The sequence below is a fragment of the Heterocephalus glaber genome, unplaced genomic scaffold (genome assembly GCF_053883595.1).
Source record: "Heterocephalus glaber isolate CG9 unplaced genomic scaffold, H.glaber_assembly_v1.0 deba00001744, whole genome shotgun sequence".
Classification (NCBI taxonomy): domain Eukaryota; kingdom Metazoa; phylum Chordata; class Mammalia; order Rodentia; family Bathyergidae; genus Heterocephalus; species Heterocephalus glaber.
Window position 1 is genome coordinate 3,532,505 of NW_028258450.1, and position 27,958 is coordinate 3,560,462.

General features: G+C 43.9%; 1 protein-coding gene across 2 annotated transcripts in view; it reads left to right on the top strand.

Moving 5' to 3' along the window:
• Arhgap35 (Rho GTPase activating protein 35) overlaps nt 1–27,958 on the top strand; it is a 115,869-nt gene that overhangs the window by 56,646 nt on the left and 31,265 nt on the right. For both annotated transcript variants that reach the window (XM_004867085.4, XM_087200541.1), the window contains exon 3: nt 7,239–7,383. In XM_004867085.4, coding sequence (XP_004867142.2) covers nt 7,239–7,383 — 145 coding nt within the window. The remainder of the gene's footprint in view (nt 1–7,238; nt 7,384–27,958) is intronic.

The window sequence follows — 27,958 nt, forward strand, 5'->3', positions numbered from 1 at the left end:
GTGCTGTCTGTTCCCAGCATCAGGACCTAGTTGAGTAGAGGATAAAAAAGGCAGAGAGGGCTGGGGATTTAGCTCAGTGGTTCCGCTGCCTGTCTCTCAAGAGCAAGGTTCTGAGTTCCATTCCTGGTACAAAAAAAAAAAAAAAAAAATGCAGGGAGACCCTGAAATAGCCAGTGGAACTTTGAGAAATTGTTTCAAACTGGTGTCACTCGATTCTTAGTTTATTTTAACCCTGGAGAACTTCTGTAGTACGTGTTTGGTGATTAAAAATAGATTATCTTTTAACTATCCTTAGCTTACAGCATACCTGTTCTTAAAATAAAAAAGTTACAATAGGCAGCCAGATCTGTTTTTCAAAGAACAGAGCCGCTTCCTTGAGCCTGTCTGTCCCTCTCCATCACCTGGGGACACTACAGTATCTTTTCAGGCAACCAGGAATCAGCCCTGCTTCTCAAGGGATGGCCTTCCTGCTCAATCTTATCAGCTTTTGGGAGGAGGTCGGCAGATAGAGGGGCCCATAGCACTGAAGGGCCAGAGTCAGTGTGTGTGGCATTCCAGGCAGGGGTCTAGGGGCCCTCTCTACTGAGTGCCCAGTGTACAGCCATCAGTACAGTATGAGGTAGCAGCAGGGAAGAGCCAGCTTCACCAGACTTAATGGAACCAAGAGCTGTGATCTCAGTGTCACTTGGAGCCTGTAGTGGGGTAGGGTGGCATGCCTTCCTTTCTCCATCGTTCAGGAGGGTTAGATGGCAGGAAGGCCAGGACTTCATGCTCCTTGCTGTCCATCCTGAAACAAAGATGCTTCAATCTGGTGAGTGACTGGGTCATGCTACTAAGTACCAACCTGAAGAAGACCAAATCCCAGCATCAGTGCTTACATAATAGACTTTCCCAACAAGGATTAGTCCACCTTCAAGGTTTTCTCTTAAACTTAGCCTTAGATTTATTCTGAGCCAGAAGGGGGAGCACCAGTTAATCAGCACATTTAGGGCATAAGTGAGTAATTTAGTTGAAGAGGTTGTTTTAAAGCTCTGTTGGCAACATGACAAAATACTTACTGGTCAGAAAGGTTCAGTGTTGGTAATAGAATGCGAGAAAGTGCTGCGGAGGGAGCTTAAGTCATGTAGTTTGTGGAAGCTCACTTTCTAAGACTCCGTTGTGTGCTACCAACTTGGCAAGCCTCTGTTTCTGTCGGTCTCCCTCTTCCCCCATTGAGATGATACCATCCCTGTCCAGGTTACACTCTGTATATATTGTTCCCCCTTCAAAAATAAAAAGTACCACCTACATGTAGCAACTCCCCACACTGAATGTAAACTATATGTACTGCAAACATGTACTAATAAAAATTTATAAAATTTAAAAAACAGGTGGGGGATTTAGCTCAGTGGTTTCACCACCTGCTTTGCAAGCACAAGGACCCGAGTTCAATCCCTGGAACCAAAAAAAAAAAATTTAAAAAACATGTCCAACAGCATGGATTCTCTTTTATTGACTTTTTAGCTGTTACCAAGCAGTCAAGGATTTAACACAACTCTAGCGACCATATTTTCTCACCCTCAAATCTAGATCAGTACTTTGACAGGTATGAGAGTATTTATGGAGACCAGAAGACAGTATTTGGAGTTGACAACTTAAGGTCACTGAATAGCTGTACCTGCTGTTCCCACAGAAGATAGAATATTCTTTATCCAAAGAGAGTACCTGGCCTCCTTGCTGGAGCCCTAGAGCTGCCAGTGCTTATTTATAATCCTCCTGACCATTTTCCTCAGCATTCAGTCGGTACTTACTCATGTGATATCTAGGTCAGCTCTGTTATATAGAGTGTAAGTTTATTGAGGGTGAGGTGACTTTAGGCCTGCGATTAGCTCTGCTGCCACTTTGCTGTATGAACTTGGATAATTCATTAAAAAAGAAAACAGGCTGGGTATTTAGCACAGTGGCACTGTGCCTGCCTTGCAAGTGCAAGGTCCCGAGTTTGATCCCTGGTACAAAACAAACAAACAAACAAAACTTTGATTCTTGCCTTCCAGAAACTTAGCCCAGTAGAAAACTAGTTGTATGTGGACCTAAATAACTATACCTACTTCAGTGTCTATAGGGTGAAACGTACTAAAAATAAACAAGGCCCTTTGTGCCTCATTCCTCACAGGCTAGTGCGAGTGGCACACCAAGGTGAAGAACAGATCTGTACCCCAGGTAGTGCTCGCCCAGCAAGCGTGAGAACGTGGGAAGGAGCTTTGGCCTGGGCGTTGCTGGGAACTGCTTATTCGGCAAGTGTGTTGCCATCCCACTGTGCTCCAGGCTCTGGCCCAGCCATCTTCCAGGCTCGAGGAAGGGCCCTTCTTTTGATCGTTCTTATTTCGTAGCTGGCATTCTACCTTTTTCTTGCTCCAGTGAGATTGGAGGTGTTTGTGGGGTGGACTTACACCCTAGTGGGCAGCAGAGACCAGTGACTGTGTAGCTTCCTAGTTAGTCCTGTATGCTATTGTTTCCAGAAAGCCAAGAGGCCAGAGGCAGATTCTGTTCTCTTCCCCAGTGCAACACTGGCATAAACTCCTGTTTATATCACATTTTATCATGGTTATTATCGAGATTAAGAATTAGGCTTTTTTTTTTTTTTTGGCACTGGGGATCAAACTCTGAACCTTGCACTTGCAAGGCAGGCGCTGGAACCACTGAGCTAAATCCCAGCCGGCATTTTTTTTTTCACCAGGGATTGAACTCGGGACCTTGTGCTTGCAAGGCAGGCACTGGAACCACGGAGCTAAATCCCCAGAAAGGCATCTTTTTAAGGAAACTCTTAAGGTAGAGAATAATGGACTAACTGTTATTACAAAAACACCTATCTGAAAGGTCAAGGTAAAGGTGGTCCAAGGTGGTCCAGCTGTGTCTGGGCTGTGGCACTTCATCATTGAGGGAGGATTGAAGCAGTCCTAGATCACAGCATTCTCCAGCTGGATGTGAAGCTCTCAAAGCCTCTGTTTTCAGCTGCGAAAGGGGAGAATAACCTTTATTTTTCAGGGTGGTTGTGAGGTTGCAGATAACTGCAGAGCACTTATTACCCTTAAGGAATTACAGTACTATTCTTTGTGTGTGTGTGTGTGTGTGTGGTAGTAGAGATTGGACACAGCATTCACACTGAGCTACATCCCTGGCTCTTTTTTTTAATTTTAGAGACAGGTCTTGTTTAGTTGTCCAAACTTGGCTCAAACTTGCCATCCTCCTGTCCCAGCCTCCCAGAATGCTGTAATTACAGATGTATGTCACCATGCCTGGCTTGTCTTCCATTTTTGACCAATCAGACACTATACTTAGAGATTTTTAGGGCTTGGCTTCCTCTGACTAGATGCTTTTTCAGTTCAGCTACCCAAGTGTCCCCAAAAGAAGATGGATGTTGGGTGATGCTGTTTTTACCTCTCTAAGCACCTGCTGCTGCTGAGAGTGCTCCTAATGACTTCCTAATGAGGGACAGACATCTAACTGGGGACATGAGAAGTCACTAAGTAGATAGCATTTCCTGCTAAAATGTGCCCAGGAACCCTTCATATGCCTAAAGTATTGGTGGTTATATCAGCAATGTGGCCCAGCTTGCAGGCATCGCAAACTGATTTTTTTGGTAGGAAGATTTAGAGTTAATCATGCAAGAATTCCTGACTAATTTTGTGACACTGGAGATCCTTCGGTTATCTCTAGGATGTATCTGACATTCTGTAAACCAGGGTTTGTTTAAATCTACAAACCCAGCACTCTGGGAGGCTGAGGCAGGAGGATTGCAAGACTAAGCCCAACCTGGGCAGCTTAGTGAGACCTTGTCTCAAAGTAGAATATGGACTGGCGATGTAGCTTGGTGGTGGTGGTAGTGGTGGTGGGGTCCATGTCATTCCTCAAAGGATGGCTGATGCTATTCCAAAAACGTGGTCTTTATTTCCATATTCATGAATTAAAGACTAGATATTGGACTTTTTGAGGTGAAAGAAGTTAAGAGTCAATGTCTAAGCTGGGTGTGGGGGTGCACGCCTGTAATCCCAGCACTCGGGAGGCTGAGGCAGGAGGATTACCTCGAGTTTGAGGCCAGCCTGGCCTACATAGTAAGTTTAGGCCCACCCTGAACTACAAAGGGAGACTTTGCCTCAAAAAACTAAAAAAAAGGTCAATGTCTAAGTTAGCCTTCTGTCATATCTCTCTCAACATGACCCTTTGGACCCATACAAAAGAAGCCCCCTCTGTGTTCAGTAGGTGACCCTGTAACTGTTTGAACATAGCCATCGTAGTGTCCCCTCCTTCCGTTTTCTAGCTTAAAGCTCCCTGGTGGAGTATATGTTACCATTAGAAGTCCTCCTTTCTTCTTTTTTTTTTTTTGGTAGCAGGGATTGAACACTTGAGAGGCAGGTGCAGCACCACTGAGCTAAATCCCTGGCCCAAAGTCCTCCTTTATTCTTTTGTTCAATTATCCATTTATTCATTGTGTATTTCCCAAAAACTTCCACAAGAAGACCCCTCTAGGCTGTAGTGGTGAAGAGCACAGGTTTTGCAGACCCTGACTTGGGCAAATTTTTTGGGCACGATGGCGTGCTAAACCTAGCACTCAAGAGACTGAGTCAAGAGGATCACTGAATTTGAGGCCAGTCTGGGTTACATAGTGAGTTCAAGGCCAGCGTGGACTACATTGTGAGTCCTTGTCTCAAAACCAAAATAGATAGACAGATAAAGAAGCTAAGTCCTAAAGAGAAAAAAAAGTTTTGCCTTTTGTATTTTGAGACAGGGTCTCACTGTGTAGTTCAGGCTAACCTCCAGTTTACGGTGATCTGCCTCAGCCTTCTGAGAGCTGGGATTACAGGCATGCTCCCCCCACACCGGGCTCTTCATCTATAAAGGGGAGACCCCACATGTACACTCACAGATGAGTCGTGAGTTTGAGTGAGGTGACACATGACAGGAAACCCTTGGGTCTGGTGCATAGGAAGTGCTCAGTTGATAGGAGCAAAATTTTCTAGTTAACGCTGGTTGATAGAACACATGTATGTCTTGTTCTAGTACTGAGAGGTCGAAGAATATGAGATTAAAATTTGTCTACTAAAATAAGGGTTAGGGGGATTTATGGTAATTAGCCGTAAAGTTCCTTTCATTTCCATTTCTTTCCCCCTTAACAGTTTATTTGGAATTTTAGTCTTACGAAAGAACAATGCTTCTATGTTAGTTTTGACAGGGAAATTTGGCAGGATTGATGGAAGAATGCTGTTTAAATACAGATGGTTGCCTTTGGGTATTCACATTCTAGAGTTAACCTTTTAAATAGGAATTTTTTTCTGGAAGAGCATTACTTAACCCATTGTTACTTAATTGCAACAATGTAACAAGCTGGCTTGATGGGGCTCACTTGTAATCTCACCTACTTGGGAGGCTGAGGCAGGAGGATTGCAATTTTGAGGCCAGCCTGGGTAATTTAGCAAGACCTTGTTTCTCAAAAAAATTATAAGGACTGGAGATTTAGCTTAGTGGTAGAGTGCTTGCCTAGTATATGCAGCAGAAGCATTGAGCCCCTCCCTTTCCTTTCCAACATCTCTCATTTATTGGATGACCACCATGTAAAAGATCCTGAGCCACTTCCCTGCATCATATCCTTTAACTTGTGACCACCTTGTGCCCTGGGCACTGTCATGGAGGTGGAAATGATATACTACCTGGCCCAGGTCACAGAACTCTTTCCCACCAGGATTATCAAATTTCAAAGCATAAATTCTTATAGTTTGTTTCCTATAAAGAATCATAAACTCATTTGCTTTGCCTTACTTTAGTTGAGTCTGAAATCAAAGCCTGTTTGCCTCTGGTGCTATATTAGGGGACTGACAGGGAGCAGGCATGTCACAGTGGTACAGGCAGTGTGAAGATTGGGTCATCTTTGCCTTAGGGTTGTCATTGGAAGTATGACCAACCACCAGCCCAGAAGTGGACTTACTCTTTCTTCAGTGTGCATTTTATTGTCCACTGTTCTCTTTTTGTGCCGCTTGTTTGCACAGGAAGTCTTCAAAGAATCTCAGACTAAACAGGAAGTGACTGTTCTCATATAAAAAGGTTCTAAAAGGAAGGAGGATGGTCAGGAGAAGGAAAGGGGAAGGTTGATAATGGCACTTGACCTGGCAGTTGTCTCCAGTGGATTTTCTGTAAAGATCTCTAACTAGGTTTATAGCCTATGCACATTTTTTAAGTAAATCTGTCCTTCCATGTTGGTGTCATCACCTTGGAAAGGAAACCATATTGCTGAGACACACCTGGGTCTCTTTACCTTGATCCTGTTTGGTCACCCTCCTCTTTTTAGTGGATATTTTAACAAAAGGTCAAAATTTCAAGTGTATTTCTTTGACTTTATGGTAATTGAGCATTTAAGTAGAGCCAGATTTTTTTCCCCCACATGAACTTCAAAATGAATAATTTTGGAGTAGAGTATCTCAATATTAATAGTGTTAATGAGCATGAGCTTTGGAGACAGTCCTTCCTGGGTTCGAGCCCAAGCACTGCCACTTGGTAGTTAGTGTGATTTAGACATACGAGATTTTTTCTCTTTGGTAAAATGGAATGTTGTGAAATTTAAGAGGAAATGAGTTCTCAAATATTTGCAGATGCCACTACTTCATGAAAAAGGTGACTTTGAGGAAAGAATAGACAAAGAATTATGTTGTTTTGTTGGATTAATCGGCTTTACTCTTTCCTAATGTGGAAGCCACTGGGAATTAATCTCAGGCTAGTGTATCAAAGCAAATTCTCTTCTGGTGCTGTCAGCCTAAGTAGAGTGCACACTATATATGTCTTTTCTAGAAAGAGGAAATATTAGAATCATCTTTTATCTTCTAAAGATTTTAGCCATCAAGTATTTAACATCTGTTATCCATGTAGAGTGTTTGGAAAATTTCCTGTTTACTCCATTGCATCTCTGATAAAGGATGTGGATAGTCATCTTATTGTTACTTTATTAAATAAGCTTGGCCTGCTTTTTATAAACATCTTTGTTTGAATAATGCAATCTCACACTCAAGGTACGTCTCTGTGAATCTGGCATCTTTTGTGATATTTGGAGGCCAGAAAATGCAAAATTAGTGAGATGAGCAAGTGGGTCTCTTACCTTGCTTGAAATCTTTCTAACACTTGCCACTCTGCTGTGAGTTCGTCTCTGGAAGCCTTGCCAATAATATGTTGATACTCACTTTGTTTTTGTTTTTCCTTTTCTCTTTTCTGGACAGAAACCAAAGCCCAAACCCCGGCCATCCATCACAAAGGCAACCTGGGAGAGTAATTATTTTGGGGTGCCCTTAACAACTGTTGTGACTCCGGAGAAGCCAATCCCCATCTTTATTGAAAGATGTATTGAGTACATTGAAGCCACAGGTAAGTGTGTTACTGCACAGCAGGTCATGGCTTTTGCTGTCTGCGGAACATTTTCAGGAGGGCTAAGCTTTCTGGCATTTATGGAAGCTGTGGTTTAGTGTGAGATAACCTGACAGATGTTAGATTTGTGGGTCCTCTGTGCAGTTGTGAGGGTGTTGTGTGGCATTTATTACACTTCTTAGTGTGCAGGAGCAGGAGTGTTCTGTCCTCGGGACTGCAGTCGTGGCAGGTTGGATGCCTTCTCTGAGCTGGCTTCAGCACTCAGTCACAGCACGCAGCTCCGTTTGTCAGTTGCCTGGGTGTCTGTCTGTGTAAGCTCTTTGAGGGCAGGGAAAGGATTTTATTTATCCTATTGTCTGGATATACTGGATGCATAACACATTTTGAATTAACAAAATGAACGAGTAGCGTAACTGTTGCAGCCCCTGGCACTTTTGAACAGGTGCCTGAGACTTGTATATTAGTAGGATATTTTCTGAGGTAAGAAAGCAGTTAGGATGCTTGGCTATCATGTGGTCATAATTCTGAATTTCAGCCACACTGACAACTTGGGGTTAGCACAAAGGCAGTCTACCTTAAAATTTTTCTGTGGGATTCTTAAAAATGACAAGATTTTACTTGCATTGGAACCATTTGTTTCAATCAGAGTTCCCATGTGTGAGTGTCTCTTTGGCCTTCCAGTTTCACATCGTTTCCATTGATTTTCTTCTGGCTGCTTTCAAAGCTGATGATCTTTGAGGAGAAGGTAGTGTAGCATTAATAGCTGAGCTCAAAAATACACACTTACGCTGATTTCAAACTTAGATAGTAATTACAACCTCCTTCACGTTCTTTCTAATGCCAGTGTTATCTGTAATAATCCTAACTACTGTGTGGTGTGGACAGGCTGTCAGGCTCAGCCAGTTGTTCAGCAACATCCTGTGAAGCTGAGTGACAGTGTTAATATTTACTTAAGATGTGCAAAAAAAAAAAGATGTGCCAAATCAGGGAAGATAGCTTTCAAGTTGAAGTACACCAAAGACTCCATAGTTATTTCCCAGGTTTCCTCAGTTGCACCTCATGGTTGAATAATCATAGCAGAACTCTAGCCTAGCTTAGTCCATTCTGTTCCTAAAATCTTCTCTCAGTGTTCATCTTTTCACAGTGCTATCATATCAACATTTTCTTCCTGGCATCTCTCAGACAAGGAGAAAATCTACAGGAAGCAAGTTTAAGTGGTCAAAGCCTCTCCTTGTTAACCTACACTTCAGAGAGTTTGGGATTTTCATGGGGGGAGATAGAGAGACTTTTTCCTTAACTTTTTGCTTTAAAATTATTTTAAATTTATAGGAAAGTTATACAAATGGATAAATGTTATAAGGCATAAGTTATAAAAATTCCTGGGCTGGGGATTTAGCTCAGTGGTTCCGCCGCCTAACTCGCAAGCACAAAGTCCTAAGTTTGATCCCTGGTACCAAAAAAAAAAAAAAAATTCCTGCTACCCTAAATTTTTCTTTCTTTTCTTTTCTTTCTTCCTTTCTTCTTTGGTACCGGGGATCGAACTCGGGTCCTTGAGCTTGCGCAGCAGGCAGCAAAACCACTGAGCTAAATCCCCAGCCCTCTGCTACCCTAAATTTTAATGTTTTACATTTGCTTTGTCATTCTTTCTCTATATATGTACCTTTTTAAAATCTCCATAAAGATTTTGAAAATTGCAAATATGATGCCCCTTTCCACCTAAATACTTTAATGTGTGTTTCCCGAAAACATTCTCTTATAAAACCACCTTACAGTTATCCTACCCTTATACCAGGATTAATATGCCTGTGTTTTTGTTTGTTTGTTTGTTTGTTTGGGTACCGGGGATCGAACCTGGGACCTTGCGTTTTTCTTTTTTTTTGGTACCAGGGATCGAACTCAGGTCCTTGCGCTTGTGAGGCAGGCAGCGGAACCATTGAGCTAAATCCCTGGCCCTGGGACCTTGCGTTTTTGAGGCAGGCAGCAGAACCACTGAGCTAAATCTCTGGCCCACGCCTGTGTTTTTAACCAGACATTGTCCTGTGAGCTTGTTCCTCTGTCGTTAGATACTCTGAAAACATTACTTGTTTCTTTAAAAAATGACTTACTTTAACTGACAAACCAAAATTACATACATTTATCTTGTCCAACTTGTTTTGAAACACGGGCGTGTGGGAGCCATGACTGCAGTGTGCACTTCTGTGTGATGTTGCATGAGTGGCTGCAGCACAGATGACCTAACTGTTCCTTTGCTGCTGACCAGGCAGCATTTTCTTCTGATGTGCTTACAATTTAAGCAGAATAGCTAGGAGTGGTGCAGCTCCTGATCTGCACTTGAGCCTGGGTTGCTGTCCTTGCTCTGCCACGTGCTCATCTGTAGAACAAGGGTGATGCAGGCTTTGCCTCATGGAGGGGCGGTGAGGGCCACACGCGTGGTACCTGTCCCACAGAAGTGTCCACTGCTGCTCGTTGCTGTTAGTTTCACCAGCAGTGCTTTTGGTTTCCTTCCCTTTGCTTGCCCTTCTGACATTCCCGGTAAGTGTAAACTCCTATCAGCTTTCCAGTTTGAGAAGGGTAAAACCTACTGAAAAAGCTGAGAGTTGTACAGTGGTCACTTGGCACTCCGTGGTTAACATCCCTCCACTTTTGCCCTTTACTGTCCCCAATTTTTTTTTTATTGTTGTTAAGCCATTTAAAGCAAATTAGGCACCATTCTCATCGTTCCTAAAAACCTCAGCACATATCCCTAAGGTTAAAGGCCTTCTCTTCCAGAACTGCACTAACATTACCACTTTTAAGAATGTTAGCCAGGGGCCAGGGTGTAGCTCAGTGATAGAGCACTAGCCTAGCATGGTGGAGGCCCTGGGTTGGTCCTCACAGTACTAAATAAAAATCAAAAAGAATATTAGCCTTAATGCCATAGTTCATTTCCCATATAGTCCATATTTAAATTTCCTCAGCTGACTTAAATCTGTGTGGTGTGGTTTTTATTCTAGGATCTAATCAATGTGCACGCTGCATTTGGCTGTTGCCTCTGCAGTCCCATTCAGTCTAGAACAGTCCTCTGCCTTTTTTAACTGATGAGTTTTCTGAATCATCTAGAATGTTGCCTTGTAGAATGTCCCCTTTAGTCATGTGCTATTTGGACTTCTCCATCATCCTCAGCCCCCTTTCAGCACCACCTGTGGTCCTCTCAGAGTGATGCAGTGGACATGGGACTGCTGCCCCTATCTGTAGACTGTGTTGAATGACTTGAGTTCAGGGCTGTGGTGTCTCCAGCTCAGACTGACTGAACTGGTCTTAGGGAAAATGGGTGCTGCCACCTGGCTTCCCATCCCATCTCACCCTCTGTCATGCCTGGTAGAAATTGCCCTGTGTTGCCTCATTTCTAGTTTCACATGGGTGCCCTCTGAGCCAACTGGAGATGTTACTCCAGTGAACTTTGTTTGACAGGCCTGGCCCAAGGCAGAAGTCCATGTGTCCCTGTTTTTTTGTGTCTCCTGTACTTTGGCACTTGGCTACTCGTCTCACCAATGAACACATTGCATCATCCCATGTGAAAGCAGAATTTCGGATGCACGCACGCGCGCGCGCACACACACACAGAGGTGGTAGTGGGAAGAACATATGTGCCCCAGGGCCTCCAGTGCTGCCCACCTACCTCTCGGCACAGCCAGGAACACAGTCAGCAAGAGGGTAATGAACAGAGAGGACACCACAGCCTTGCAGTGAGGAGGAGACTAGCTCAGCCATTTACAAATCAGGATAACCTGAACCATCTCATCATTTTATAAATATTTTTCCTAATTGTAAGAGTAATGTACTCGAAAGCCAGATATAGTGGTGTACGCCTGTAATCCCAGCATTTAGGAAGCTGAGGCAGGAGGATCCCTGGGAGTTGGAGGGGAGCCTGGGCTACATAGTGAGTTCAAGGTCAGCCTGGACTACAGAGCAAGACCCTATCTCAAAAAAAAGAGAGAGTAATAAGAATTGCTCACTGTAAAACAAATTGATCACAGGTATGTATAACAGAAAGTATTGCTTAGAACTCCAGTCTCTAGAAGTAATTTCCATTCAGAGTTGGATTATGCTTTCTGCTAGTGTTGGCTCCCCAAAATGTTTGAAACCATGAGATCATATCTGTACTATTCCTCAGCTTGTTGTTTGCTTTATGTCCAGCATCATCTTAATTCCATTTCCAGGCCACCTGTCTTATAGTTTGTTGGTGGTGTTGGTGATGTTGGTGGTAGAGGAGGTGGTGGCGATGGAGGTGGAGGTGTGTTTATTGGGGATCAGACCCAGAGCCCTGCTCATGCTAAGCACATGCTCTACCACTGATCTTCACCCCTAGTCCTGCACTATAGTTTTTGGTAGAGAAAAGAGCAGCAAGAGTTGGCATCAGAAGGCGGTTCTGGGAGTGTGGGGAGAAGAGAAGCCTTGTTTGCTAAAGGAGCACACTACAGATTCCTGTGACTGTCATGTTTCCTCTCCACAGTTTGTGAGTAAGTTTCCAGCTCCCTCACAAGAAAAAGGATCATAGCTTTCTCACCTCAAAATTTGCTGCTCCTGATATTTTAACAAGGCTCTAATTGAGACTCCTCCCCATATTTTTCTTTCATAAGTTAGCTTATGACATTGTGGATACAGATGGGTTCCAGTTTGTGCCCATCTTTATTTCCTGAATTTTGTGACCACTCCATTTACTTCTGTTTCACATTTCCTAAAATCTGAATGTGTTGGCCAGGGATTTAGCTCAGTGGTTCCGCCGCCTGCCTCGCAAGCGAAAGGACCAGAGTTCGATCCCCAGTACCAAAAAAAATCTGAATGTGTTCAGGCAGTGTAAGTGGAACAGCTTTCACATTGATCCTCGGATGCTTTCAGGCACAGCAGGCCGGGGACAGCCTCTATGCCTGCTGTCCTACTAAGGTATTAGATTCTCACTGCCAGGGGTCCGGTTACCCGGCAGGGCTGGAGGAGGGCCTCCAGAAGTTTGGTGACAGTCAGCACCACATCTGCTCCAGGACCTCCAAGAGGGTGGTAGCAGAGTGGCAAAGCCTGGAGTCAGAAGGACTTTATATTCCTGCCTCAGTGGATGCTTTTTCCAACTTTCAACTATGTGGAAAATTGTAGGCTATAGAGTCATTGATCCTTTCTAGAGTGGTATGGCTCCTCGGTGACAGAGGGCCCTGGCCAGGCTACTTTGAGCTTCCTGGTGCATGACAGGAAGTAGGCACATTTGATTCTGTGCCATTTATCTTACTGGACTGGGGTTACTCTTGCAGCCTGCTCGCTGAAAATATTTGCTTGGAATGGCATTTGCTGTCTCTACAGCTGCTAGTCTCTGGGCCAAATGGCCAAGGCTTCCTACAGCTCAGGAAGTACCCATGTCCTGCAGCACAGGATCACCTCAAGTGAGCTGCCCCATGTGCCTGCTTTCTCCACTGCACAGGCCTGGGCCCCTGGAGGCCCAGTGCCTGGTGCCCTGCTTGCCATGGCTCTCTTGCCTTATTCTCTGAGCCCCAGCCTCTCCTCAGCCTCACCTGGAGGCTGATTAACTAAAGATAGCTTTTTCTAGGCATGATTTCTTTGAATTAAGTAAGACCAAATCTCCTTGCCCCCTCTTTCAGTGATTTCACCTTTTTCTTTTGGCAGCGGAAGGAGAGGTCAGTGGTGACAAAAGTGATATGCCATCCAGGCAGTCCTTTCTTAACGGGTTTGCTGTCTGAGAGGTAACCAACCCCCAAACCCTCCAGCAAGTACTGGCCGGGGCTGAAACGGGAAATTGTTCCAGGGAGAAGCAGTTTCACTGGGCAGAAAGCACCTACTGAACATCTTAAATTATAATGCATTCAGGCCATTCAGTAGAAATAACTAGTAGGCCGTGGTTTTATTAGTGCATCTTAATTTCAGTTGGTCCCCATGGAATGAAAAGCTCCCTAAAGTCAAGAAAGCCTGGCAGTTGAAAATAATACTAAGGCTAGTTTGCCATCATGGCCCCTCACCCTGCTTTCTATTCCTTACACATTTATGGAGTATTCCTGTAATCTAGCATTGTTCTAGGCAATTGGCATATGTGATCTTTTTGCACAAAGGATTGTTCTGTTGCTGTAAGAACCCAGATATGGTGGGACACTGGCCCTAGGGAGGGGGTAAGGGAAAATCTCAATCTTTTGTCACTTTGGGAAGGACCTCAGTGCCCACAAAGTGCAGGGTTAGCCTCACTGGAGAAGAGGTGGCAGGAATTTATGTTCCCATCCTCTAATCTCCTGGGAGGAATCCTACATAATCCTGCCTCTCAGGGTAGCACCTACTTGGGCACAGTATTGGAGCTGAATCATGTTTATTTTCAAAAGCCTTTACTAGCCTTGGGGTATCTGTACCCATGCATGCGGCAGTCTGTACCTTTTTGACTGGCTTTCCAGGGCCACTGCTCCTCAAGGTCAGCATAATCAGATCGAGCTGGATCTTTCTCCCTGGTTGAGTGGGGAAATCCATGACACAGGACCCTGTGATTGTAGATAGAAACTTTCTTATAATTTATTTGTAGCTCTAAAAATAATTGCTTATCATCTTTTTGTGTGCAGGGCAGTAGCAGATTTCATTCATTCAACCAGTATTTATTGAATGTTTCTATTAATGAAGCATTTACTGTATCCTAGGCACTGTGTTGAACTCAGTTTGCCCTCATTATGGCTAGGGATGGGAGAGACAGACATAATCACACCAATGTATAATTAATCAAGCAGAAAACATTATTGGATTTTAAAATCATTTGGGAATAAAGTGACTGACAGGACCACATGTTGGTGAGGAGATGGAGCAATTAGCCCCCTCATAGACACTGGAGGATGGTGTAAAAGGGTGGGATCACCTTGGAAAGCTCTTTGGCAGTTTATTAAAAAGTTAGGCATGCACTTACCATCAACTTCTAGGTATTTGCCCAAGAGAAATGAAAACATATGTTCACACAAGACTTATACTCAACTGTTTCTAGCGGCTTTGTTCTTGAGCCCCAAGCTGGAAACCACTCAAATGTCCATCAGAATAAACTAACTATGGAACATCCATCCAGTGGAGCTGCTCAGGGCTCCAGCAGGGTGAATACTGCCCCAGAGCCACATGGCTAGGCCTTGGTCATTCTGCCACGAGTGACCAGAGCCAGGCACAAAAATTACAGGAGTGGCTTCATTTCTATAAAGCTCTGAAAAATCCAGCATAATATGTGGTGGCCTGGAGGCTGGGCAGCAAGTTTATTATGTATAAATTATTCCTGAATAAAATTGATTTTTTAAAACTAAAAAATTGAGAAATGGCTTTCACAGAACTTGGTATTTATATGGTCTGAAAATTTCACCCAACACATTAATTACTTAATAATTCCAAAGTGAGCTGAACCTTTATAATGGAGAGATCTGGGAGTTACTGTTCTAACATTATGTGCTTCCTTGCCAGATATTTAATCTGAATCTTATGAGATAATAATAAGTCAAATCTGGAATGTGATACATTTTACAAGACACCTGGCCTTACCTCAACAAAAAAGTGTTAAGAAGAGAAAAATTTGGAGGCCTAATGTGATGATCGTGTTTATAACATGAATCCTTTTCCCCGGCCTAATGACTTGTTCATACACAGTTAGCTAGCCACCCACTGGTAAGAAACAACTCTTTCACATTGAGTATGGTGTCTCATTCCCATAATCCCAGTGCTCTCAGAGGATGAGGCAAGAAGATCACAAGTTTGGACCCAGCCTGGGCAATTTACCAAAACCTTGTCTCAAACAAAAATCAGAAAGGATTGAAGATGTAGCTCAGTGAAGAGGCCTTCAGTTCAGTACTGCCACAAGAAAGGAAGGTGGGTGGGGTGATGGCATACACCTGTAATCCCAGCACTCAGGGAACTGAGGCAGGAGGATCACCACAAGTTCAAGGCCACCCTGGGCAACATAGTGTGTTCAAGGCCAGCTTAAACTGCATAGCAAGACCCTGTCTCAAGAAACCAGAAAAAAGAAAGGGAGGGAAGAAGGGAAGAGAGAAGTCTCTCAAAGGGAGCTTTTGAGAATTAAATGAAATCACTTTGCAGTATTCTTAGCATAGTGCCGGGCACATACAACCACTCAAATGATGTTAATAGTTACTTTGATGGCTCCTGTCACTGACATGCTGTGGTGGTAGGCATCCAAAAGGGCATTTCACCAGAACAACGGGTTGGGCGGACCACGTCCGAGGTAGTTTTTAAAGGACTTCTCACTGAAGCATGACATGTATTAAGGAAAGTGAGCCCATCGTAAGTGGATGTCTGTAATCTGAACACACCAGTGCCATCAGGACCCAGCTAAGGGGCAGATGACTTGCCCCCCAGAGCCCCAGCAGTTTCTTCCCTTGACAGGGTAAGCAGTATCTTGATGCCTGGCAAACAAGATAATTGTGCTTCCCTTTATCCTTTAAAAGTGGAATCATAGCAAACACACATGTTTTTGTCTGTCTCTTTCATTCAGCATTGTCCCTGTAAGATTCATCCACAATTGGATCCATAAATTTATCTTTGGTTGTGTAATTGGAAGTTCTCATTGCTCTGTACAATTAGATTGTGTGACTATTCCAGAACTTACTTATTTCTTCTGTTCTTCCTGGGCATTTGGGTACTTTCCAGTTTGGGGCAGTTATAATAGTGCTACTGTGAACACCCTTATGTGTGAGTTTTGGCACACATCTACATTAATGTCAGTATCTACCTAGAAGGAAGCAGTCTTGAATAATTCATTTTAGCATGTTGCACATGGTGATTTAAAAGATATCTTGGGATGCATATCAGTCCCAGAAGGGACAGCAGATGGATAGCTGAAGCAGTTAGAGGATCTCTGTGCTTCTAGCTTTGCTCTGTGGTTTCTTTTAGGGCTGAGGGGGCCATGCTGGGAGGATGAGGACAGCTGCCCCGGAGTCCCCACATACCTGTAATGGCAGGTCGTCCACCTACAGAGGGTGCCTGGCTGGATCTGTGTGCCATGCGTCCTGGCTCGTCTTCCGCTCTGTGGTTTTGAGTTGAAGCTATGGTCCCACGCATCTTCATCAGCCTGGGGTTTTACTAGCCAGACTATTGCTGTCTAATGAAATTTTGACCATTTGTGGCACAGATAAGTTGATGTTCTTACTGATACTGCACAAGGAGACATCAGTCTTAACTAAGACTCCAAAATAAAAGGTTGGCCCTGCGGGCAGTTTGTCAGAAGGAAGAAGTCTGGAAGCCAGCTCTTTCCCCCAGCAGCTCTTCAGTGGGCATTGAGCCTGCAGCTATGGCTTGAGGGCTGTCGACGTCCATCAGTTTGCCTGCATGGTCTGTAGGTCAGAGGTGACCTCTGGTTCCTTGGCTCCAGATGGAAGCCCACTATAAAAACTGCCTCTGACAGAATACTCAAAATGCAATTTTGCTTCTGATGCAGCTCATTTGCCTGGGTAAATGCACAGAGAGCTTTCTTTGAGGCAGATATGAATTTCACCACTGCTTTACCATTAGATCAGGGGCCTTTGGGAGACAACCCAGCAACAGATACATCCAGGGCAAACTAAGAATGGTGGGAGCTGAGGAGTGCAGAATGCATCTATTATTAGTAACTGTGAACATGCCACAGAGAAGCTGAGAGGACTTCTGCCATGTGCCCCATGCATGTATTCTGTATGCATGTTGGGTGGCTTTTTCTTCCCTGCTACTAAATAGTCTATAGGATGAACTAAACCCAAATGTCTAGCTCTAAATCTTGGCTGTGCTGCTTAGGAGCAATTGTTTGTTTGTTTGTTTTTAGAGATAGGGTCTTGCTATGTAGTCCAAGCTAGTCTTGAACTCACTATGTAGCCCAGCTGGTGTCAGACTCATGATGATACTCATGGTGATTCTCCTGCCTCAGCCTCCCAAGTGTTGCACTTATAGGCACACAACACCACGCCCAGCTAGGAGGGAATGTTGAACCTCTTTGCTTTCAAATGAAATCCTTGACTATAAAATGGGCCTGATGATAGTGGTTTGAATCATTGAGATGATTCAGTACATTACAGACCTTTTAACAGTAGCTGGCAGGTTATAAGCAGTCAGTTAGCTGTTGCTCTTACAGCTATTATCGATGTCCCTGGTGCCTCTTCCAAGTCTAGCTGGGACTCTGTGTGGGCCCCCTGTACAGAGGCTGCTGGTCTTCAAGGTCTAGGGCAGGCTGCTCCCTCAAGGCACCCAAGAAGGTGCCTTGCTCTTCTTTTTACTTGCTAGGGGCTGTAGCAGGGCCGGACAGAGCATGGACTTTGGAATTGGTACAGTTGGCGTCAGATTCCAGTTTCTGTTGTGTTCCTTGGCCAAATTACTTCCTGTGTCTGCACCTTTGTTCTTCCTCTGCAAGGTGCAGCTGAGGATAAAACCCACCTTTTAGGACTATGAGGCTTGAATGAGATCTTGGCATGGTCCATGGTAATTTCAGAGGATGGGAGCTATTGTAACTTCATTGGGAGTTTTAACTTCTTGCTTGTGCTCTGATTATTTCATGGGTTGGTGTTGAGTCCTCTCTGAGATCCTTGCTCCTTTCAGTCAGGGATCCTTGTCTCATGCTTTTGGATCTTGTCCCTGCTTACTAGGCCTGTGATACAGAGTTGGGAATCTGGTCTGTCACTCTGCACTGCGTTTGACCTGCCTCTCTCAGTAATTCTTTGCATTTAACAGACCTCAAGCAGCTAAGATGTTGCTTTATTCAGTTATGAGCAAGTTTGAGTGGAGCACCTCATTGTGAGCCATGCATGTTCAAGCTGCTGGCCATCCACTGTTGGACAAAACAGACAAACATCCTTACCCCTGTGCAACACAAGACAGTCTAGTGGAGGAGATGCACAATAATAAGTCAGATTGTACAAAGAATTTCAGTGAATAGTGCTCAGGACAGAAAACTAAAGCATCACTCCAGGAAAGTGTTCATGTTCAGATAAAGAGGAAAAGGAAGTGCCTCTGAGGAGGCCCTGAAGGAGGTGAGATGGGAGCTTGCTGTTGCCTAGGGGAGAACCTTGAGATCCAAGTGCACAAGCCTGAGGCTGGAACATTCCTAGCAAAGGCCTGGCTTGCGCTCTGAGGTAGGGCCATTGCAGGGCCCTGAGCAGAGGAACTGGATTTGGCCTTGATCTGATACAGTAACCCCACCACTGTGTGGAGGGCAGGGCTGGCCCTGGAGGACTCGACTGCTCTAGATGTCTTTGCAAGTCTTCCTCCCTCTGTTTTTCCCTCCATGAGATAGGAGGGGCAGAGGTCCTGTCCTGCTGGCCTTGGTCCACCCAGATTCGAAAGGATCAAGTTGTGGAGCTCAGCATGAAGGTGGCTGGAGCCTACACTGAGAGAGCACAGGATGGGTGACAGGAGGGTCTCATCCTGGTCCTAGTGGCCTGTCCCAGCTTAGCTCTCTTCACACAGGCTACCTTGTTTTCTTTTCGAGCAGTGCCATGCCTCCATGTCATTGTCATCACTTCTGACAGACGGACATGTTGTGTTCCTGCCCACCTAACTGATCCCCAGTCTTTCTGAAGCCTTCATTCTAGCCAGCCTCAAGGGTAGCCTTTTCCCTTTACAGTAGATTTATCTGTTTCTCTGTCTTCCTTCACAAGAAAAGACATGAAAGACTCACCCACTCTCACTGTCCTCTCTCCACCATGTGAGGACACAACACAGTATGAAGGTGGCTGTCTACATGCCAGGAAGAGGGTCCTCACTAGAAACTAAATTGGTTTCAAGAGCACATTGATCTTGGACTTGAGGCTTCCAAACTGTGAGAACATGAATATATGTTCTTCAGGCCGCCTGGTTCATGGTGTTGTTGTAACAGCTAAGATAGCGAGGTGACTGATTACTGCAGGCGTCAGAACACCTGAGATCCTCTCACTCATTCATCCCTGTGGGCCCAGCTCTTCAGAGACCTCAGGTGGGGGCCAGAACAGAGAACTGGGTCAGTAGGAATGGGAATTGAGGGAACAGAGTGAGAAGGACTAGACAGGTGGATGAAGACGTAGGAGAATACCACTTGAGAACCTGGGTCGGAAAAGATAAGTATACTCTTTTGTGCAGTGCCTGGCTCTCAGGTGTTTTACTGGTTTGAAATGTAAGATGACAGATATCAGACAATTGACTCTTACCTTTTCAAACAGATGGCACAAGGCCTTATGATTTCACCCCAGTTTGAGTTCTTCAGTCTTGGCTGGAATCTTTTGGCTATTTAAATTTGGTGGCCTCCCAACAGTTTAAAACAAAAGCCTCACACAATTTATCTTTTCACTTCAGCTGCAGTTTGGTTGAAATAAGGCCTTTCTAGTATGTAGTCCAAAGCTCCTGATAACAAGAACTACAATTGGTGTTTCTGTTTGGTGATCTATTTTGTATGTTTCAAAAGCCACACAGACTCTTTTCTTCTGTTGTGGTTGTTGGGAGCCAGCATTTGGGCTGTGACAACCAGAGAGCGTTTTTTTATAGACGCTTAATCTGTAATGAGGCCCCTGGGCTGGGCCCTCTCTAACCCTGAGGGAGTGAGGGACCCTGATTCTGGGTGAATTCCCAATTTTCTGAGCCTTGGGGACCCTTCAGCATGGTTCTGGCAGACCTGACATGAAAAATAGGTTGTGTACTAGTTGTTGGTGTTGTTGATATCACTAAGACTAGTTGAAGAAGAGAAACGTAGAAATTCCTAGCCTGAATTGAACACAATACAATAATTTTTAATTGTGTGCTGCCACCGTTCATGGCTCTTTTTCTTACTGGCTAGGGAGAGCGTCATAGGAGGTAAGCATAGGTATTAATGTTAAGTCAGCCTAGCTAGGAAAACATTAAAATAGGGAGAGTTGTGCATCATCAGAAAGCAAGAATGTGGTAGTAGCTATTTTAATAGTAAGAATGATGCAGATAATGAACGCTTAGGAGGCACAGGCCTAAGCTCTTTATAAGCATTGTTTTATTTCCTCCTCCCCATGAGGGATTGCACCTCAGAGGAGTTGTCTCTTGGCCACACACAGCTAGCTTTCAACAGCCTTCTTGGCAGCAATTATATTAAGCCGACAATATCTTCCTAATCTTAAGCAGCACTATTTCATATTTCCTGTATTTTGGACAAGGAAGCTTTATCTTCAGAGTGATTGTTGAAGGGAAGGACTTACTCAGCATTTAAATAATGTAAGCAAGATTACCAGGGAACCCCTAGACCATTAAGGAAAAAACGTTTCTTTTTTAGAAAATGGAAATAACTGTATTGTTATGCTTTTCCTCTTAAAAGATACAAAGGAAAAGGTAAAAAGATAAAAATGAGCCTTAATGCTGCCCTGCAGATACAACCAGTGATGCCACAGAACCCCTAGGAGCTACCAGCTAGAGGTGATCGGTCCATGCCAGACCTAGCACCACCACTTAGCCACTTCCCTACTGAATAGGGATGATGATAGAAGTGACAGTGTTTTCACGTATGCATGTGCCAGCCTAGGTTTCTGGGGGTGGGTTTCTTTCTCTCTCTTTTTGTGGGTTTTTATTTTGTAGCAGGGATCGAACTCAGGACCTTGCGCTTTCAAGGCCGGTGCTGGAACCACTGAGCTAAATCCCCAGCCCTCTCCCTTTCTTTCTTGACAGGGTCTCACACCGTGGTCCAGCTGACCTTGAACTCACTGTATAGCCCAGGCTGGCTTGGAACTCAGTGATCCTCCTGCTTCAGTTTCCCAAGTGCTGGGATTACAGGCGGTACCATCAGGCCCAGTTTATTTTTATTTTTTGAGCTGAAGGTGTCTCTTTGCTGCCCATGCTGGTCTCACACTCATGGGCTCAAGGATCGTCAGCCTCAGGAGTAGATGAGTCTAGCCAAGGATTGTGCCTCAGGCCTGTAATCCCAGCATTTCAGAAGCTGAGGCAGGAGGATCACTATGAGTTCAAGGCCAACCTGGGCTACATGGTAAGACCCTATCTCAAAAAAAATTTTTTTTAATTTTAAATTTAAATCACCTATCATCTATCTATCTATCTATCTATCTATCTATCTATATATATATGGACAGATAGATAAATAGATGCTTTAAACTGTTAAAGGTGACTTCTTCCTCCAAGTAGGGTTTCTCAATGATTTCAAATCTGTAAGGTTGAGCATAGTGTCCATTAATAAAATGGTGGCAAGGTGATTGGTGCAGGCATCAAAAATACCGAGCTTTAGAGGCCAGGGATTTAGCTCAGTGGTTCTGCTGCCTGCCTCGCAAGCACAAGGTCCTGAGTTTCATCCCCGGTATCAAAAAAAAAAAACCAAGCTCTGGATTTGGCATTCTTTGTTTTGTTTTGTTTTGTTTTGTTTTTTGAGACAGGGTTTCCCTATGTAATTCAGGCTGTCCTCAAACTTACTGTGCACCCAGGCTGGTGTCTAACTTATGGTGATCCTCCTGCCTCAGCCCTCTGAGCTCTGAGATTCCAGCGTGCACCATTACACAGGGCTTGTATCTGGCATTCTTTGATTTGTGCAATGAATAAGCTTAATGAGCTTCTTCAGAGCCAGGGATGGTGTCACAAGCCTGTAATCCCCACACTTGAGAGGCTGAGGCAGGAGGATCACCACAAATTCGTGGCCAGCCTGAACTACATAGTGAAATCCTGTATCAGAAGAGAAAAAAAAAAGCCTCTTCAGGAGAGCAGGGACAATGAACAGGACGTGGTCCTTGCCCCTAGGAGTTAGACAGTGGAAAGGGAAAACAGGTATAGGAGTAGGGAGGTTTCTTTCATTCAAAACTGGGAGGGACTGGGTGTGGCTCAGAGGCAGAGCACAAGCTTTGTACACACTGCAGGAGGCACTGCACTCTACTCCTAGCAGCACCACAAAATAAAGACTGAGAATCTCAATCTTGGGGGGGCACGCTCTCTCTCTCTCTGTTTTTTTTATTTTATTTTTGTTCATTTTTTTCCCCTTTTTTTGGCTTTGGCTTTACTTTTTTCTTTTTAATATTTGTCTTTCCTTTCCCCATTTTTTGTTATGTTTTTATTTCATCTATCTTTCCTTAATTTCTTTGATGCACAGTGGAGAATCCTGTCTGCCTCAGCTACGCTCCATGCGCTGCAGGGCAGTGTTAAGATCAAAGGAAAGAACATGAAGATGCTCTGTAAATTCTAAAACTTTGCAGCTGCTCTTGTCTGGGATATGTTAGTCTCTTGATGTGAACCTAGAACTTGGGCCTTCCACTTCTTGACTAAGGTTATGCTAGGTGCTTGTCCCCTTTGATCTGTACCACAGGCCTGTAAGACTGACTTTTTTTTTTTTTTTTTTTTTGGTACTGGGGATTGAACTCAGGACCTTGCACTTTCGAGGCAGGTGTTGGAACCACTGAGCTAAATACCTGGCCCTGTAAGGCTGACATTTTAATGATGTCATAAAGCTTTGAAAGAGATTAAATGTGTGAACTAGGAGTACAGGTCAGTGGCAGAGCCTCTCCTTAAGCTTGTGAGGTTCTGGGTTCCATACCCAGCACTAAAATTAAACAAAGAAAGAAGGCCTTGCCCTCCACATAGGGCACATTATTACCACAATGCAATGTCTTATTTCTTGCAGATCTAGAAAGAAGTTGCACAGTTAACCATGACCTCTATTAGTGTCTCCCAATTTTGGATTTAGTGACTTAGGAAGACCCTGTCTCAAAATTAAAATTAAATGGCTGGGGATACAGCTCAGTGCAAAGGCCTTGGTACTGGGAAAAAAAAATTTTGATTGTCTTTGTGTAGGTCATTCTTTCATCTTGGATTGATTTGTAGAAAACTCCTTGGGGGGAGGGTCCTTGCTTAACAGGGGTTTTCCTTGAATGTTTTACACAGGAATGGCACTAGAACCCCTTCTTATCCTCAGACCAATCACTGTCACTCTACTTGTTGATAGAAGCTTCCTGCACATTTGGCTGTGTTTATGATTGTTCACACTAACCTGGGTGTGAGGACGTCTCGGTCACCAGTCCTGAACCACCCCTACTCCTTGGAACAATGGACCCTGCTGTGGCTCCTGGTATCGAGCATTTATTTACTTTTGAGAAATGGAAGGGCATGCTTTGTCGACATCTGTAACAACAGGCATTCTCTTCTTGCTTTCCCACACCCTTCTTTGACCTTTACAGCATTTGGCTCTTCTTACTCATATACTGGGGCTTGGGGTCACAGTTGTCTCTAGTTTTGTCAGAGATGCAGTGTTTCTCTTTCTCATTCTCCTGGTTGCTCTTGTGTGATTCTCTAGAGGAAGTTTTTATTCTGCTGTTTTTAAACCAAGTCTAGTCCTTTAAGTTAAATAAATTTAGCAATCTGAAAAGTGGCCCTTTTTTATGGCTGTTATATTTTCCCTACAGAAGAGAATTTCCAGACTGGGAAACTGCTGCTTTGTACCATTTAAAGGTAACCTGATCTTGTGAGGAGTGGTGTGAGGGTTTAGTCCTCTGCCCTTTGCTACCTTCCCTCCATTAGCCCAGTTGTTTCTGTCTTGTGATGTGATTAGTCTAGTCAGATCTGTGGCCTTGACCACCCATCTGCTGTGTATATTTATCACTCTGCTGAGATGCTTTCGAGAGCTGCGTCTCCTCCATGACCATGAGTGTGCACCGCTGGAGCCAGCAAGGACCGGGGTGGTCACTCCAGCCGGAAGCCTTTGGTGAGCTTGGAGCTGAGACCCCCCTGTCCCATGACTTCCTTAGGCCATGCCTGATGGAGAATTTGACAGGTATTTATTCTGTACTCTACATAAAGAGGAGATAGTTCCTTTTAGAGAGATTAAAGAAAAATAGGGCTTTTTAGTACTTCATGTATTTCTGTAATGTACCAAAAAGTTTAACAATAAATATGTATTACACTTGTAAAAGATTAAAGAATTCTCAGAACTAAAAGCAAAAGTTATCAGCTTTTAATAGTTTGAAAGCTATTTCTGGAAATTTCTTTTCTTTGCATATACTTATCCTATATAGCATGTGCTTCTTGTGTTGTTGTTTTTGGTACCCAGGATTGAACTCGGGTCCTTGGGCTTGCGCAGCAGGCGGTGAAACCAATGAGCTAAATCCCCAGCCCTTAATGCTTCTTGTTTTTACACAAATGTACTCTTCTATGATTTGCTTTTTTTCCTCCTAAAAATATATTGTGAACATTTTTCAATAATGATAGGTATAGATGAACTTTTATTTTTTTAGACAGGGTCTCCCTTTGTAGTTCAAGCTGGCCTTGAACTCACCGAAATCCTCCTGCCTCAGCCTACCAAGTGCTGGGATTACAGGCATGTGCCACCACACCCAGCTGCAGCCAGTTTTTCAAAGTAAACGTTCAGCTAGCTATGGTGGCACACGCCTGTGATCCCAGCACTTGGTAGGCTGAGGCAGGAGGATTTCGGTGAGTTCAAGGCCAGCTTGAACTACAAAGGGAGACCCTGCCTCAAAAAAAAGAAAAGAAAAATTGGCTGCATAGTGTTTCTTTTGGCATATCATAATTTAATCTGTCTCCTATTTTCAGTCTTATGCTATTATAAATATTGCTGTAGTAGATCTGCCATTATAGGTGTGCAATATACATATATGCATATGTGGATGCATTAATGTATTTGTAGAATAAATATGCATGCAATAGATGGATGGAGGTTATGTGTGTTTTATATTTCAGAAGCTACTGCCAAAAGCTCTCTGGAGTGGAAGTGTAAATATAAGCAATGTATAAGTAGCATGGTCATATGGAAATGCATATACTATTGGATTCTGTTTCTATACCATGAAGAAACTGACCTGTGCTATTAGAAGTCAGTTTAGAGGCTGTCACTTGGGAAGAGAGTAGATTAAGGCTGGGACATTCTGTGACTTGATCTGTGAGTGTCATTCACGGGGATGTGGTCATTGTGAAAATCCATCACCATCCACCTCTCTGCAAACTTTGAATGTGTCTTATCTTCCCCACCAAAAATTATTTTTAAGCACCTAGCCCAATTCTTATAGATAACACCCAAGACTTGAAGAGTCCCTCTCTCACCATGTGCAGCTGAGGTTTCCTGTGATTCTGGTGCATCCTTGCCAAGATTGGCTTGGGGGTGCTGTTGGCACTGGGAAAGGTTGTGGAGGTGTGATAGTGTCTCTCACCTCGAGGCCTTGGGAGAATAATGGAGTGTCTGGGAGCCAGCTGATGTGTCAAATGGAGTTTCTGCTTTTATAGCTTGGGCTGTTGGGTTTGGGGAGAAATCCCAGCACCAGGCCTCATGCCCAGTGGCAGACAAGCTCTGGAGGGGTTACTGCTGAGAAGTCCCGTAGTCTGTTATCCAGCCTTTCTCATTCATGAGTTCTTGACTTCATCCTTCTCTCTGCATCTTAATCTCTGCTCCATTGCTGCTGCAGATCATTTTATCTTTTTCAGTAAAATTATTTGCTTAGGGTGAAAAGAAAGCAGATTTCTGTTTTATTCTTTGTGGGCTTGCTTTGGGAGGGCGGAAAGTGGTAAACTCAAAGGAATTATTTGCCTGGTGTGACTGAGATGGGAGATTTTCAGCATCCAGCACTCCTTTACTTTCTTGGGAAGTTGTGTCAGGAAGCTTTCTGTGAGTCAAAGCAGAGCTGATGTTTGAGCATTTCCTTCAGTCAAAACACTTACCTTTGAGTGGAAACTCCACACATTCTGAGCGCTGGCTGGCACACACACGGCTGAGCTTGTTTGTGCACTTCTGTGGGTGACCTGCATGTGGGTACGCTCCTCAGCCCCTCATCACTTTCCCCTCCTCCTTCACGCAGTGCCTTCACACCTCCTCTGGCCACAGTCAGCCATCTGTCAGCCAAGAGCCCGTGCAAAATGCACCTCAGCGCTGACTGCTGGGCCTGTGTGAGCCACCCTCACCTCCCTGCTCTGAACACACATGCCTGTGTCTCTGTACTGTGGTTTGCAGTCCCTGTAGTCCCATTTGGCCTTGTTATTTTGTATCATCTTTCAAGCTGATTAACTCTTTACTTTCCCTCTCCCTAAGTCAGGTATTTTCTCCTAAAAGAAAATTTTCAATTTTTGTATCCCCCATAGGATTTTTATTTTCTCCCATAGGATTTAGTATAGGATCCCACACACAGTATGCTTTTAGTAATGATTTATTGCATTGACACTCTGTTTCCTAAATGCTACCATATGTCATACCATATCATGAAAGATGAAGTTATTATAAATTAAAATTTCACTTACTTTGTGAACTTGAGCAAGTGGCATACATGCCAGTCACCCATAGAAACACTGTGTGGCAAAATAATTTTCAAGTCCTAGCTAACCTCAGCTCACCTCTGAATGTGGGATGTATGTGCTTGAGAGGGCATTTTTTTGGTCAGTAGAATGGCCAGTGTATTTTGGAGGACGGAGGAGGTGAGATCAGGGTGGGAGCCTTTGGGAAGGTAGAAGTAGGCGCAGGGCAACAGTGTTTCCTTCAAACTAAGTACTCAGCATGAAAGCGGAAGCCACAGAAGCTTGCAGAAACAGTCATGACCAGTTTGGAGTAGCCTCCTGGAGAGTGATTTATTTTCTCTTCTATATTTTTACATGCATTCTTTTTGGGGGGGGGTATCGGGGTTTCTCTTCTATATTTATTGTTATAACACCTTTTGATACTCTATTATATTTTGTCACCATTACTTTACCAAATAGTAAATCTTTAAAACTGAGTCTTTTGTAATATTTTTGTTTTACTGATTCTACTTTATTATTTTTATACCAAAATCATGTTTCCTATTTTTAATGTTCTTTAATAGCTGGTAATATTAATCATTTCATTTCATTAGGTGCTGAAGGTTAAACAATGTAGCATTAAAAGACTCTTGGTCTACCCAGACTATGGACAAGACCAAGTCGGTCCAGGGCTGCTGCTTGGAAACGTGCTCTGGCAACCCAGCACCTACTTTGTTTATATATCCAGCAGCACCTCCCAATCTTGAACTTCCTCTCTGATATTTTCTGTTGAATCTTTTAAAGATATTTTTAGTGGTTCTTTTTTTTTTCCTTGTAAACTATGTGATATTGTATTTGAAATTACTTTGCTTAGTGTATTTTAACTATTCCATTGAGACTTTTATTTGATTTATGTTTAAAATGCTATTGAACATATTTATGGTCTTTCAGCTCAAAGTCTTGATATTTGTGCTTTTTCCCCTTTTCTTTCTCATATATGGTTATTAGAGTTGATCTTTTCAGGGGTGATGAGATAGGATGAATGTGATATGTTGTCTGTCCATACATATTTCTGTGCCCATGTGTCTGGATTGGAGTGAACATTATAGCTCATGGCAGTGAGTTCATCCAGTGTCAGGGAGGCTGCAGAGCTGCAGTGCCCAAAGTTGAAAGGAAGAAAGCAGCATGTCTAGAGAGGTGGCTGCCCTGAGACACCACTGGACTCTCCCAGAGAGGGGACAGAGAGTCTTCAGGGCAAGGTACATGGGCTGGGTGGGAGTCGGGTGGGGCAGGATGGGGGTGGTGTTGCCCAGAATCCTCTGGAGGGAAGTTTCCAGCATCCAAGGCTTTCCAGACTTTTCCATGAATCCCTAGGATTCTGAGGAGGGAGGGGAAAGGCCAGGCCACCAGGACACTGGGG